At 37.6% G+C, this 16335-nt stretch overlaps 1 protein-coding gene across 33 annotated transcripts in view; it reads right to left on the bottom strand.

Annotated features, from left to right (window-relative positions):
• Positions 1-16335, bottom strand: part of RBM26 (RNA binding motif protein 26) — a 92345-nt gene that overhangs the window by 49791 nt on the left and 26219 nt on the right. For 10 of the 33 annotated variants that reach the window (XM_077973821.1, XM_077973825.1, XM_077973819.1 and 7 more), the window contains exons 2-9: positions 13857-13975; positions 12429-12565; positions 8043-8131; positions 7148-7365; positions 4930-5190; positions 2862-3101; positions 2299-2439; positions 1830-1970 (exon numbers count right to left, since the gene is read on the bottom strand). In XM_077973821.1, coding sequence (XP_077829947.1) covers positions 1830-1970; positions 2299-2439; positions 2862-3101; positions 4930-5190; positions 7148-7365; positions 8043-8131; positions 12429-12565; positions 13857-13975 — 1346 coding nt within the window. Of the gene's footprint in view, positions 1-1829; positions 1986-2298; positions 2470-2861; positions 3102-4929; positions 5191-7147; positions 7366-8042; positions 8132-12428; positions 12566-13856; positions 13976-16335 lie in introns of all 33 variants that reach the window. The other 23 variants (XM_077973816.1, XM_077973824.1, XM_077973817.1 and 20 more) reach the window with 3 other exon arrangements.

The following is a 16335-nucleotide window of genomic DNA, read 5'->3' on the forward strand; positions in this document are numbered from 1 at the left end:
ACGGTAAGATTTATATGCAAGGGGTTTGATCCCCTTGTTTCTCTTGATCACAACCAGAAACTGCCCTGGCATGTGAATGGATCTAATAAATATTGACCTGTAGTAGCATATATTTATAGCACTCCAAAGCAGCAAGGTAGAAAGAAATGACTTTAGAGGGAATTCCCAATAAAAGGTTAACTGAGGTGGAAATTCCCACTAAAAGCAAGGAGTACTGGTATGAGGGAAACAAAACTACATGCTAAATAGTTATCCAAAGAAGAAAAGAGGGTTTCTATGAACTAGCCAGGTGGGAGACAGGTTCAGGACATGGGTAAGCATCACACAACAGTTAAATTCTTAAGTGGCCACTTTTCAATTACAAGCAATCCCTATATTCCTCACACAGAACAGAAACTGTCAAAAAAATCTTTTTTTCTGTTGTTGTTAATAGCTATTGAAATTCCTCCAAGAGAATTTAAGAGGAATGGGCATCCACATTAAATGCTGTCCTATGATCTTAAAGAGGATATAAATCTGAATTAAAACGTTCCTTACACCTTCATTACAAAAAGTCCTTTAAACATTCAAGGAAGATGCTCAGAATCTGATCGCTTCCAATGAACAAAAGAAAAAACACAAAGTGTATGTAAGTAATCACACATTTACCAAACTCCATTAGGTACTGTTACTTACTTAACTAAGATTTTTATTCACAACCGACGTAGCATGATTTTTAATTCTGACTAGGTAAGACAAGAAAAGACTGGAAAGAAAATGGGATTTAAAACTTAATTGAGGTGGTTAGGGAAAAAGACATATTTTTCATTAGCCCAGGAAATATTTTCCATTATGTCTGACAATCCATCATTTCCCCATATCAAACGTGATCTGTAGCAAATACTGTATTTTCCAAATTAATGTGAACTTTCTCCCTCTGAATGTTATTAGTTTACATTTACATCTCTAGTGTAGCACTTTTGCTGCCCTAGGTTGTGACTATGTCAACCCAAACTGTACCTTTTAGAAATTTTATCCAAAAGTCTGCCTCCTCTAAGAAAATTTTGAGTCATTTCCTAACACACAATATCCTTTGCTTAAAAATACACGCAAACTAATATTAAATTTTAACATGTGAAAAGTCAGTAAAAATAAATAACAAGCACAATTTTTACAGATGATTTTCCAAACTAGGAATAAACTTCTTAGGAATTAAAACGTTATTCTCAAGAGTTTAAATGAATCAATTAAGATTACAAATGATACAAATTACAAAAAAAAAAAAAAGCCTACCCAAGAAAATGTGCTTCTTTAAGGAACTTCCTTTCCCTCTTGGACAGTGTAATAACTGTATAATAAAGTGTCACCTCTACCACAAATACAGAATTACACAATATATTTTCTCTAATGGGGGAATGAAGGATACAGGGAACAAATAAAATCACCATCCCAGCCAGTCACAGTGGCTCAAGCCTATAATCCCAGCACTTTGGGAGGCCAAGGCAGGCGGATCACTTGAGGTCAGGAGTTCAAGACCAGCCTGCCCAATATGGTGAAATCCCATCTCTACTAAAAATACAAAAACTAGCCAGGCATGGTGGCATGCGTTTGTGATCCCAGTTACTCAGGAGGCTGAGGCAGAGGTTAGAGTGAGCTGAGATCATGCTACTGCACTCCAGTCTAGGCTACAGAGTGAGACTGTCTCCAAAAATAAAATAAAATAAAGTAAAATAAAATAAATCACCATTCCTTATCCAACCCCAATAAAGGCAAGACCAACTGTTCTTTATAAATGTTTTCCCACTGTTTATATTACGAAAGTGACAGGAAGGAAAGATTAATTATAGTACCTCTGGGTGGCAAATCCATATCCCCTGATGTTAGTCCTATCAAGTTGGGCCTTTGTGCATGCACTCTGTGTCTATACATAGGTCTGGAAGTGTTTGTTATGCTTGGGGCTTCAGGATTGTAGCCATCTGTGTCATATGTATCTGGTAATACAAAAACTGTAATTAAAAAACAATTATAAAACTCCACTTGGTAATTTTTTAATATTGATAAGAGAAAAAGTAAACAATATAACATATTAACATATAACATGCTTTATATGTATCAAAAAGAAAATAACTTTATTTTTAAAAGTTATTAAAAAGAAACATTTTGAAAACATTCATAACTGAGGGCTTAACGTTCATTCACCATGCCTACATAATTTTAGTGAGAAAAGTAGTCCTCACAGAGCAATTCTCTCTAGACATTTTAAAATTCTTCATCTAAAACTATATTACATTACGAATATAAAAAGGGCCAAAACTGTACCTGCAGTAAAAAGAGAGGGTGGAGCAGGAGGAGGCTGGTGATGAATGCCAGTTGTTACTACAGTAGGAACAGAACTGGTTGCAGAGTTTGGAGGAGCATCCATGCCAGATGGCTGCAAAGGAGGAAGTGGAGGTGGTGGTCCTGTCAAAACCAAAGAATAAGAAATATCATCTGAAAGCAAACAAATAAAACAAGTTATTGCACATCTGAACATAATCTTCTCATTTATCAAACTATAATATCTACAAACACCAAGCTCTTACAACTAATCAGATATCCTTTTAACACATTCCAAAGCAGGTTTGCCTTAAGCCATGAAGGCCTGCAGGCAGCTGGGTTTTACCAGTGATGTACTTAATTTACAAGGTCACTCCAAACCATAGTAACTGGCTTGGCACAGGCTACAAAATGGAAGTGTATTCCAAATGGAAGTATATTGCTATTAATTTCTATTAGGCAGTTTTGGGATTCCTTTAGATACTTTTAATTTAAGAATCTATTAAGTTTTAAAAATAGACTGAGAATGGCTAGATAAATACAGGCAAACAAACAGATTTACTTACCTGTAACAGGTGGGAGACTGGGTGGCAATGGACCTGGAGGTGGCACTGGGGGCCTGAGATTCACAGGTGGGGGTGTAAGAATTGGTGGAGGTGGGGGGAGTCCAGGAGGAGGTGGTCCTTCCACAACAGGAGGCTGTGCTGGGAAAGGCAGCATACCAGGAAGATTCACATCTTCTACAACCACTGGATCACTTCCATGATCGAAAGGACACATGTCTCCTCTCATACAAAAACCCTTTTCTATGGGGAAAGAATAGTTAGAAACAAATGTCAAAAGCACTGGAGATATATATTTTCTCTAAGTTAGCAAAAGTAAAGTATTTAAAAATATGAATATTATTAATATAGGACAAAAGGATAATTAACCATTTCCCAAGAGCTACTTGCTCTTCTCCAGTAATATAAATATTTGTCAAGTAAGAGTATATTTAACATACTGACATAGTTACTACGTTTATCGTCTCCACATCTCATGCTGAAATGTGACAATCTGGCCAGGCATGGTGGCTAACGCCTATTAATCCCAGCACTTTGGGAGGTTGAGGTAGGTGGATTACCTGAGGTCAGGAGTTCGAGACCAGCCTGACCAACATGGTGAAACCCCGTCTCTACTACAAATACAAAAATTAGCTGGACGTGGTGGCAGGCGCCTGCAAGCCCAGCTACTAGGGAGGCTGAGGCAGGAAAATCGCTAGGACCCGGGAGGTGTAGGTTGCAGTAAGCCGAGACTGTGCCACTGTACTCCAGCCTGGAGGACAGGGTGAGACTCCATCTCCCGCAAAAAAGAGAGAGAAATGTGACAAACGATGTTGGTGGTTGGCCTGGTGGGAGGTGTTAGAGTCATGAGGGTAGATCCTTCATGAATAGCTTGGTGATCTTCACAAGGTAACAAGTGAGTTCGCCCTCAATTAGTTCAGAGGAACTGGTTGTTTAAAAGAGCATGGCACTTCCCCCACCACCAACCCCACTCTTGCTCCCTTGCTCCCTCTTTGTTGCTCTCCCTTTGCCTTCTACCATGATTGCAAACTTCCTGAGGCCTTCACCAGATGCAGATGCTGGCACTACACTTTTTGTACAGTCTGCAGAACCATGAGCCAAAGAAACCTCTTTTCTTTATAAATTTCCCAGGCTCAGGCATTACTTCAGAGCAATGTTAAACAAACTAACACGTATACATACTAAACACACACACACACACGAAAATAACCTAACAAGAGATATCAGACTTAAATATAATTTTTGTCATATTTTTGTCTTTAGAAATGTCCTTCATTTAAATCTCTAGCTTAAAACTAAAAAGACTGCAATTACGGTTTAATACTACTTACAAATCTTTTACAGTAAATCCTTAAAAGTCTTCAATTCTTTGTTTTTTTTGAGATGGAGTCTCACTCTGTCACCCAGGCTGGAGTGCAGTGGTGCGATCTTCGCTCACTGCAAGCTCCACCTCCCAGGTTCATGCCATTCTCCTGCCTCAGCCTCCTGAAGAGCTGGAAAAACAGGCTCCCGCCACCACGCCTGGCTAATTTGTTGTATTTTTAGTAGAGACAGGGTTGCCCACCATGTTAGCCAGGATGGTCTCGATCTCCTGACTTCATGATCCGCCTGCCTCAGCCTCCTAAAGTGCTGGGATTACAGGCGTGAGCCACTGCACCCAGCCAAAAGTCTTCAATTCTTTAATAAAATTCTTACAAAGGTGACGTTTATATTTCTAGGTACATTTCTACTTGTAGTCCAATAATCACTCATTCAAAAGAAATGAGTTTTGTCAACAATGTTTCAGTAGCAGATTCCCTCATAATAACTCAGTAGATATTTACTCATTTGGTAAACTCCCAAAATTTATTAAGACTTACTTGCAAATAAATATTATCTTTAAATTGATACTCAAATAATTAGTGGCAACTTCATAAATGTTTCAATCATATTGAGGAATTCAAAAAGTGATTAAGGCTAATTTCCCCCTTTTCAGAGGTAAGTCTTTGAATAACTGTGTACAACATAAACACAGAATTTAGGCAGCTGGAAATGTTAATTAAATACTTCATGAAACAGCCGAAAGACTTACCATCATAGTCTCTACACCGTTTCTTTGGCATGGGTGGTCTTACGTAAGAGTTATGGTCCACCTGGTCTTCATGAAATTCAGACCAACTTTCGGTAGTGTTGTTACCATGATGAGTAGGAGCAATTACTGTAATAGTGCTGCTCAAAGTAGGTACAGGGTAGTGGCCAGATGAAATACTAGGTACCGAAGAGACTGGAGTATAATTATTTTCTAATGGATCTGTTCTATCCAGGTCATATTTAGGTTTTACCAGATCCCTTTCTGCAACAAAAGATAAATGACATATAAAACTACACTGTATTAAAAAAACAAGTCCCAGATCTAAGAAATAGTGATATTTTTATAAACATAGAAAAAAAAGTTTTAAATTTTGCATAATAATCCTTTTCTTTTAAAAAATATTTAATTAATACACAATGCTAAAAGGTTATTTCTTTTCAATATAACACAAGCTACAAAACCAGGTAACGCTGCCGTATTTAATGATTTAATGTTTTTCCTTAGAGTTTTGTTTATAGAAAAAAGAAATTTTTTATTTTCTTCATCACAATCTTAGTATGCATAACTGCAGACCACAAAACAAAACATGCAATAAAGTAGAGTTATTTTTCCTGTGGTGAACATTTTGTAGTCATCCATCTGAAGTTACTACAATGGCTGTTTATTAAGATAAGAACGGATGAGCCAAAAGGAGTTCATATTAAACATGCACAAAGAAACTAACTAGACTATATATATGGTCCTCAAGAAAAAGAAAAGAAATTAAAGAGATTAGTTAAGTGAAGCAACATTCCAAGAAGCCCAGTATACCTAGATCACAGCAGCGGAAAATTTCTAAGAAAAGAGTAACAGAATACAGGGCTTATACAAAGGCCATAAATAGTATTAAGAGTAGTAAAAAAAGTTTGAGAAAAGGTGTTTCACTGAAAAGTGTTTTAGGTGTTTTACTAAAATATCTTACTTTCAATAACATGTACTAGAAGAAAAATTATACATGCTGGGAATGACATGCTCTTGCAGAAATATGTATCTGAAATAACACTTTTTAAACTTTTAAAAACAGTTTTGAAGTGTAAGTGATACATAATAAACTGAACATATTAAATTGTGTAAGTTTTAATCAAAGTATACACCTCTGAAACCAATACCACAACTGAAATGATGTACATACTCATCACTTACAAAAGAATCCTCATGCCCCTTTGTAATCTGTAATCTATCCCTCCTTTACTCCCATCTCAGGCAACGACTGGCTTTGCTCTCTGTCATCACAAATTAGTTAGCATTTTTTAAAACTTTACGCTGGGCACACTGGCTCAGGCCTATAATCCCAGCACTTTGGGAGGCTGAGAAAAGTGAACACCTGAGATCAGGAATTCAAGACCAGTCTGGCTAACATGGTGAAACCCCCAACATGACTCTTACTAAAAATACAAAAATTAGCCGAGCATGGTGGCACTCGCTTGTAATCCCAGCTACTCAGGAGGCTGAGGCATGATCATCGCTTGAACTCAGGAGGCAGAGGTTGCAGTGAGCTGAAACAGCGCCACTGCACTCCAGCCTGGGCGACACAGCGATACTCTGTCTCAAAAACAAAGACTGAGAAAAAAATATTTGGATATACATACATATTGTTTTCCTGCTTCTTTCACTCAGCATAATTATATTGAGATTCATCCATTTTGTTGAATGTATCAAAAGTTCTTTTCTTTTCATCCATGTTATGGTATGGATATACTACAACATGTTTATACATTCACCTGTTGACGGGCATTTAGGCTGTTTCTACATCTGGCTCTTACAAATGAGTCTGCTATGAACTTTGTGAACAAGTATCTGTGCGGACATAAACTTTCATTTCTTCCAGGTAAACAGTAAGATGTAGAATAGCGGACCCATATGTTAATTTTTACATACTGCCAAAATGTTTTCCAAAGAGTTCCAGCTGATCTACATTCTCACCAACACCAAACAGAATCAGTCTTTATCATTGTGGCTATCCTGTTGAATGTGTAGTGGTAACTGTGATTTTAATTGCACAGAATAAAACTTTTAAAGGAATTTTTAAAAAGCATTCTCTTGGACCACAGAATACATCATAATAGAAAAAAACGAAGAAAACGCTGACAAAATGTTAAGCAATTTTTAAAAACACTTAAACATGGAGTTTTTCACAATAAAAAGATAACCAAAATATACATATATATGTACTATTTACCCCTGCTTCGTGTTCTGCTTCTGCTTCTAGTCCTGCTTCTATCTCTGTCCCTTTCACGAAGCCTCTCTTTACTCCAACTTCGACTTCGACTTCTGCTGTAACTGCGACTTCGCCCTCGTCTTCTATTGTACCGGTCTCTGTATGAATCTCTTCGAGGAGGGTTTCGATCATAATCTCTTTTGCGAGAACGATCATCTTTTTTCCTCTCATCACGGCTTCTAAAGAAATATATGGTCACTTTTATACAAATAATTTTTAAGTGACACAGGAAAAAGCTAATTAAATGCAAAAGTTATATTTAATTCTTGTAACATAACTTTTTATCCTACCATCAGACACTTGAAAAAACTGAGCTTAATATTTAGTACTCTAAATCCCTTTTAAATGAAAAACAATCTTTTTAAAGCCTTAACCCTTAATCTTACACACATTGGCAACTATAAAATTGGGCATCTGTAGATAAAGGCATCTATACACATGACTTACAGTACATATAGAACATGCTATCCCGTACATATAGTCACACACTTCCAGACATGTATTGCATGCATTCTATTCTAAGGGTTTTTGGAGCCTGAATGAGAAAAACAATTTAATCACACTAAAGGGAAACAGCAGGCAAAAAAAAAAGAGCCACACATTAAGATTCTACTGGAATCTGAAGTTAGGAATAAAAAGATTAGCAGCTAATATATGTCAAGCACTGTTCTAAACTCACTCCCAAGATCTACAAATCTGACCTAGATTTTCAAGATAGAAACGGACCTAGTTAATTTTCCTAGACCAATAAGAGTAGATATTACTTGTCTCTGCATAAAAGATAATCCAAGTCTAAACATTCATATAAAAGGTAAATTATGTCAAAACACTGAATATGGTTCAATGAACCGCTCACCTATTTTCCCTGTATCGGGAGCTTGACTGTGGAGGACTGTGATTTAGCCTTCTAGAAAACTTCTTCTCTCGCTCTTCCTCCTTTGTGATCTGATATACAAAAAAAAGGTGTACAAGTTTAGTAGTTATTCCACTGTTAAACAGCCTTAGATAGGGCCGGGCGTGGTGGCTCACGCCTGTAATCCCAGCACTTTGGGAGGCTGAGGCGGGTGGATCGCGAGGTCAGGAGTTCGAGGCCAGCCTGGCCAACATGGTGAAATCTCGTCTCTACTGAAAATACAAAGATTAGCTGGGCGCAGTGGCGGGTGCCTGTAATCCCAGTTACTCTGGAGGTTGAGGCAGGAGAATCACTTAAACCCAGCAGGCAGAGGCTGCAGAGAGCTGAGATCGTGCCACTGCACGCTCCAGCCTGGGCGAAGGAGTGAGACTCTGTCTCAGGAAAAAAAAAAAAAAAAAAAGCCTTAGGTAGACACATTACTACTTTAAGACTTTATTAACATTAACATTTAATTAATATTAAAATTAGTTTATATAATGTAGAAGCAAAATCATCATCTCCTAAAAGTATCCAAACAAAGTAAATTCCTCTACTAAGTATCATCATTTAACTGTAATGAAATGATTACACTGGTGAGAAAACATTTTAAGCAAGTATGCTCATTTTAACATAATTAATGGAAATCCAATTTTATTCCTCTTTCAAAAGTCTAACACATATTCGTGTTTTGGTTTCATGGATTTGGTCTGGTACCAAACACATCAAAGAAAATAGGAGAATACATTAGAACTCACCAAGTCATAAATACAGATACACACACATATACACATATATATACACATTTATATATATACTTATATATAAATATAAAAATATAAATATATATTTACATATACTTACATATTTATATATACATTTATATATATGGGAAAACAATGTATAAGATGAAGGAGTTTTCCAGTTTCTCATAGCAGCATGACAGCTATATATTCCTGTTTCCTACAAGGTGCTTCCATTCACATCATATAGCTACTAGAAAGCAACCCTGGAAAATATTCTCAGTGCTGCCTTCTCCAGACTATATTGTTGAGAACAATGGTCCTCAACAATAGGAGCGATAGGAATCACTATTTTTCTAGACAATTAGAAAAAAAGGACTTAGAGGTTAAACAAATTCAGGAAATGTTGTGCAAGTGGCTTCCATAAATAAGACAGGGCTCAAGATTTTGCGTTACTGAGAACCATAAGATATTCTTATGCAGGTAGTCTACGCACAGGGTACACATGTCCCAGATTATGCCAGCTGTTCCAGCATCCCTTTGGTAAGACCTTCTGTCAAAATGTGCCACTTTAGGCCGGGCTAAGTGACTCACACCTGTAATCCCAGCACTTTTAAAGGCCGAGGTGGGTGGATCACTTGAGGTCAGCAGTTTAAGACCAGCCTGGCCAACACGCTGAAATCCCACCTCTACTAAAAATACAAAAATTAGCTGGGCATGGTGGCACGTACCTGTAATCCCAGGAAGGGATTACAGGAGGGATACTCGGGAGGCTGAGGGAGGAGAACTGCTTGAACCCAGGAAGCAAGAGGTTGCAGTGAGCTGCTATGGGGCCACGACACTCCAGCCTGGGCAACAGAGTAAGACTCCGTCTCAAACAACAACAACAAAAAAAAGTGTGCCACTTTAGATGAGAAATCAGATGGAAATCCTATTAACAGACCAAACTAGGAGAAATAATCTTGAAAGCATTCTTTCAACAGTTTGCCTTTTTAAACTCAAGTACTTTTGTACTCTTTCCACCTATTCCAGCTCTCCTCCCAGACCAGACAAAAAACTGGGTACTAATACAACCCTTCTGATACACTCTTTCCCTTCTATTTACTCAATGCACTTTTGCAAGTAATCTAACAGATCACCATATTCCACAGTACATGCCCATTTTAGTATAGCCACAGCATTTTAAACGTAGATTGCCGTCTGGCACTTTGACAATTCTGAAAGATCAGGGATAAGTATCTCCCACAATTGATTGAAAAAAACAGGAAGTATTACATCAATAGATAGTAAGACTAAAGCTTTGCTACTACTCGATTTGGGGGAAGACTACTTCTCAAACCAAGGGACTGTGATCTACTCAAGATTTTTTGAGAATTAAAACATATATATATATATATATTTTAGATGGAGTTTCGCTCTTGTCACACAAGCTGGGGTATAATGGCGTGGTCTCAGTTCACTACAACACTACAACCTCTGCCTCCCAGGTTCAAGCTATTCTCCTGTCTCAGCTTCCTGAGTAACTGGGATTACAGGCGACTGCCACCACGCCCGGCTAATTTTTGTATCTTTAGTAGCGACGGGGTTTCACCATGTTGGCCAAGCTGGTCTTGAACTCCTGACCTAAGGTGATCCACCCGCCTCAGCCTCCCAAAGTGCTGGGATTACAGGCGTGAGCCACCACGCCTGGCCAAAGTATAATTTTTAACAGCAAAAATCTGAAACCAACCCAAAGTTCCACCAATAGACAAAACTTGAATAAACCATTGCATATCTCTATGTGGCATAAGCAATTGCCAATACAATATCCACCGTCCCTTTCTTCCTAACAGAACCCCTATACTGTTAGGTATGAAATATGTTCAGTTATAAATTACATTTCTGGTCTTCCCAGGCAGATAAAACTGATTGGGATGTTACATGTGGGTATGTGTATACGAAAATATACAAATATACATGTGTGTAAATATATTCAGATAGAGATAAAAATATATTTGAAAATTATTACATATTATATATATTTTATTGCATAATAAAATGTATTATTTATATATAATCTGGAAAAAGCATAAAAGGAGAAAAAGAAACAAAGGTCACAACAGCAACATCTCCTACAATCTCAAAAATGACAGCAGCTACCATTGACTGGGAACCTACCATGTGCCATGTGTGAGAAGTAAAATAATGTATGTAAAGCACTTGATTGGTGCTTTACATACATTATTTTACTTAATCCTCACAAGAATCTTTAGTATTTCCATTTTGCAGCTGAGTAAAATGAGGCTCAGAAAAGTAAAGTTTTCAAGGTCACAAACCAGTGATTTGTAGAACCAAAATTTTAACCAAGATTTGTGTGACCTAAAGCTAGGGCTAAATGCAGAAACATAATGGCTTAACTGCAAACAATTATTTTCACTAAAATTATAGGTTCTTTTTGTTTTTAAGACAGGGTCTTGCTCAGTTGCCCAGGCTGCAGTGTAGTGCTTCAATCTGCACCCTCAGGCTGTGGGGCTCAAGCAGTTCTCCCACCTCAGCCCCTCAAGTAGTTGAGACTACAGGCATGCACCACCCCATCACACCTGGCTAATTTTAAATTTTTTTTCAGAGAGATGAGGTCTCACTATATTACCCAGACTGGTCTCAAACTCCTGGGCTCGAGCGATCCTTCCGCCTCAGCCTCCCAGAGTGCTGGGATTATAGGCATGAGCCACCACGCTCACCCTGGCCAAATTATAATCTTTTTAACATCAAATTGAAAAGATATAAATTATTATATGACTATTAGAGTGAAGAAAGGAGGTTATAAAATACACACAAAAATTTCAGGACCTCTTGAAGTATGAAGTCAGTTCCACTGTCCTGTGAAGGTCCTTGTGTTTTACTACCTTAAAAACAGTCCCCTACTAAAATGCACGTAGGACAAAAGCAAACAGACCAACTGTCAACCTAATTATTTTCATAGAACAGATGATAAGACTCTATTTCTGTAAGATATTGTGCAGAGTAAAAGCGGGCCTGACAATACTATCCTTAGAAAGCCAGCATGCTTGTAAGGCTGGCCTTTGGCTGGCTCCTGGGCACTTTGATTTCTTGAGCATTCCCATTACTCCCTGATAAGGAACGGTTCACTATGCCTGAACTGTTTATGAAACAACATGGTCTACAATGAACATCTGCTTTCCTCCCAGGAGTCTGGAATTTTGGTACATACTAGGTAGGTGGTGCCTATGTGACCAGTTCCAAGTAAGAATGCTGGGCAGAGTATCTAAGGAGCTTGCCTAATCCCCATGTGTTGTTACAGTTCACTGCTAGGGGAATTAAGCACATCCTGTGGAACTCTGAGGACTTTAGAAGCTTGCGTTTGTTTTCCACTGGACTTGGCCTCATACACCTTTTCCATTTGCCGACTTTGCTTTGAATCCTTTTGCTGAAATAAGCCAGGGCCATGGGCATAATTACATGCAAAGTCCTATGAGTCCTCCTAGAGAAATCATTTAAACTGGGAGTGGTCCTGAGGACTCCCAACAAAAAGATATAGAAGACAAAAACTCAGTTTAGTTATTCCTCTTATGTGTTTAAATAACCTGTAAGGTATAACACAAATCGTTACCTCTTCTTTCTTTATATCTTTTTCTTGGTGCGGGAAAAATTCTACCTTCAGGCTTCCTGATGATGGCTGCTCTGGAGGAGGTAGGTAACTCTTTGTATTCACAGCATCAAAAAGTTTTTCCACAAATATCTGTGTCTCTAAAAGTAAAACCAAACACCATAGATTAAAAGACATTTGTTAAGATTAATTCTCCGCTTCCACATCTCTTATCTCTAATATGATGAAATATACCTTGACTTTTATAAATTAGAAAATATACTAGTACTGGCCGGGCATGGTGGCTCACGTCTGTAATCCCAGCACTTTGGGAGGCCAAGGCGGGCGGATTGCCTGAGGTCAGGAGTTCAAGACCAGCCTGGACAACATGGTGAAACCCCGTCTCTACAAAAACATAAAAATTAGCCAGGCATGACGGCAGGTGCCTGTAATTCCAGATACTAGGGAGGCTGGGGCAGGACAATCACTTGAACCCAGGAGGCGGACACTACAGTGAGCCGAGATTGCGCCATTGCACTCAAGATCACGCCACTGCACTCCAGCCTGGGTGACAGAGCAAGACTCCATCTCAAAAAAAAAAAAAAAAAAAAAAAAGGAAGAAAATATACTAATATCAACAGCTTCCCAACCAGTGTGCAATGGCACAAGTCCTGAGGCAATACTGATTCATGCTATTTTCAAGATGGCAGGGGCTGGAATGGCCACAGCCTCTGGGTCAGTCACTTCCAGCCATGACTAAGTCTTCTCCATGTAGCCTACTCAGTGTGGCAAACACAAACACTATCATTATCTAGATGTGGCAAGGTGCAAAAAGCTGAAAAGCAATGTGCTAGGTAAGATTCAAAGCAGTTTCCTAAGCAGTATTAGCTTTAAATAAATAAGCAGTCATTTTCTTAATCTTTTAATCTACATAAGAAAAAATATCAACATGCTTTAAGAATAAGCACGTGGACATTACTGAGAGGTGGCATCCATTTTAAATAAGTTATGGATATACTCAGTACTAATATTGTTTATTTAACTTTGTTAAAATTAGGGCTTCTTACTAAGTTCCTTTAATATTCTGTGGATAAACTTATTTTAAATAACTTTATTTTTTTTGAGATGAGTCTCACTCTGTCACCCAGGTTGGAGTGCAATGACGCGATCTTGGCTCACTGCAACCTCCGTCTCCCAGGTTCAAGCAATTCTCCTGCCTCAGCCTCCCAAGTAGCCGGGACTACAGGCATCCACCATCATGCCCAGCTAATTTTTATATTTTTTGTAGAGATAGGGTTTCACCATGTTGGCCAGGCTGGTCTTGAACTCCTGACCTCAGGTGATCCACCCACCTCAGCCTCTCAAAGTGCTGGGATTACAGGCGTGAACCACTGTGCCAAGGCTTAAATAACTTTTTAAAATATAGTAGTATTTTCAAACCAAAGATCTTACCTTTCTGAAGAAATACATCCAGCTGATCAATACATAATGCCTTTAACTCTTTTTCACTTTTGTCTTTCTTTACCAAAGCCAGAACATATTTTGCTAGGGCAGATGGATCTGCATCACAGCTAAAGAAAAAAACCAACGTTGAAGAAAATTTAGCCAACTGCACATTCTACAAATTCCAGTTACAAACTGAATTAGTGAGAATAACAGTTAAGTGAGTTAATACATGTAAAAAGCACCTGGGTCACAGAGGACCTTGAAGAAATTTAAGTTCTCTTTATACTAACACTTCTTAATGCTACGTGTAGCCATTTTACTTCTTAAAAACATACCCATCAGTATATTAGTTTAAACAGCAAAAAAAGAAAGTCTAGAAATGGATCCAAACGTACTAGGAATTCAGATTTTATAAAAGTGGCATCCAAACCAACAAAGAAGAGATAAATTATGCAATAAACGTATTGAGGCCAGGCCCAGTGACTCAATCCTGTAATGACAGCACCTTGGGAGACTGAGGCGGGCAGATCGCTTGAGCCCAGGAGTTCAAGACCAGTCTGGGCAAAATGGCAAAACCCAGTCTCTACCAAAAGAAAAAAAAAAAAAGAAAAACAAATTAGGTATGATAGTGTGTGCCTATAGTCCCAGCTACTCGGGAAGCTGAGGGGGAAGAATCATCTGAGCCCAGAAGTTCAAGGCTGCAGCGATCTGTGATCGCATCACTGCATTCCAGTCTGGGTGACAGAGTAAGACCCTGTCTTAAAAAAAGAAAAGAAAATGTATTGAGACAACTTGGCAGTTATCTTTACAAAATAAAGTTGGAAACATGTTAGAGAAAAACACAGTTTATTTAACCCTGGAGTAAGAAAGACATAACATCCATATATCAAAAAAGTAATGTGATTATTAAAAAGAAAAAAAAAAAAAACTCAGAATGAAGAGTCAACAAATGAAAAACAAGCTCAGTTTATCTCATCACAAACAGGCTAATTCCCCTAACCCACAGTGTTTTTACCAAGACCAACATTATAAGAGAAAAAAAGACAAAGGATATGAATAGATGCTAAACCATAAAATAAATAAAAATGATTCCTAAATGAGTAAAAATTCAACCTCACCCATAAGAGAAATACAAATTTAAGTTACACTGAAACATTTTTCAGTTATCAGGTTGGCAAAATCCAATAAATATGAAAATGTATACTGGTGGCAAGACTAATGAAAAAGCAATTTTAAACATGAGCTGGTGTGAGTGAACTGGTAGATGATAGAGTATTCTGGTAGTATCAAAGTCATAAATGCAAGTTACATCTATGAATTCTACAGATATACTCACGTGTTCAAAATAACATGCGTACAAGTTACTTATTGTCATACTGATTGTAAAATCAAAAATGTGCAGATGTCCATTTAGAGAGGACTGGAAAAATAAACTGTATTAAAATCCACACAAAAGAATGACATGTAGCAAAAGGATACAAGAAACAGGTAATGAAGTTTTCAACCCTTAAGGAAATCTTCATATCAATTTATTAAATTCAAAATGCAAGACAGAGAAAAGGTTTGTATAGTATGTACCACTTGTGTTGGGGGAGAAGGGAGAAATCTGGCTTATATATATGTGGAAGGATAAACAAACTATGGTTATTTGGGCAGGATGATAGTACGAACTATAAGTAAAGGAAGGACAGGGTCAGAAGGGAAAGTTTTTAAAAAATAATAATAATAATTCTATGTATTCATAGAGTACAATGTGATATTTTGATACCTGTATGCAAGGTGTAATGAATAAATCAGAGTAATTAGCATATCTATAACCTAAAACATTTACTTCTTTGTGTTGGGAACATTCAAAATCTTCTCTTCTAGCTATCTGAAAATATATAATAAATTAACTATAGTTACCCTACAGCGTTAAACAACACTAGAACTTACTCCTCCAATCCAGCTGTAATTTTGTATCTGTTAACCAACTTCTCCCTGTCTCCCTACCACCCTTCCCAGCATTTGGTAACCACTATTCTACTTTCTACTTATATGAGATCAACTTATTTAGCTTCCATATATGAGTGGTAACATACAGCATTAATCTTTCTGTGCCTGGTTTATTTCAATTAACAACATCAGAATGGAAAATGTTTGATGTCTGAACTATTTTCATCCAATTCAAAAAAATGATATAATTGTTTATAACTAAGCTAAAATTATTATGTAGGTTTTACAAGTTAGAGTAACTAACAATAAAATAATAGCAGTAGTTAATTACTAACACTTACTCAAGACCTAGTTTGTGCCATGAACTGCATTTCTAATTTTACATACTATATTGGGCTCTCACTTTACTGACAAAGAAACTGAGGTTCAGAGAAAAGCTAAGTAGACTGCCCAAGACTATATAGCAAGGAAATGAATCAAGATTTAAAACTAAATCTCGTACTCCAAAGTCCACATTCTTAACCACCACACTAGACTGCCTCTTACAAGG

The sequence above is a fragment of the Macaca mulatta genome, chromosome 17 (assembly GCF_049350105.2).
Source record: "Macaca mulatta isolate MMU2019108-1 chromosome 17, T2T-MMU8v2.0, whole genome shotgun sequence".
In the NCBI taxonomy this organism is placed as follows: domain Eukaryota; kingdom Metazoa; phylum Chordata; class Mammalia; order Primates; family Cercopithecidae; genus Macaca; species Macaca mulatta.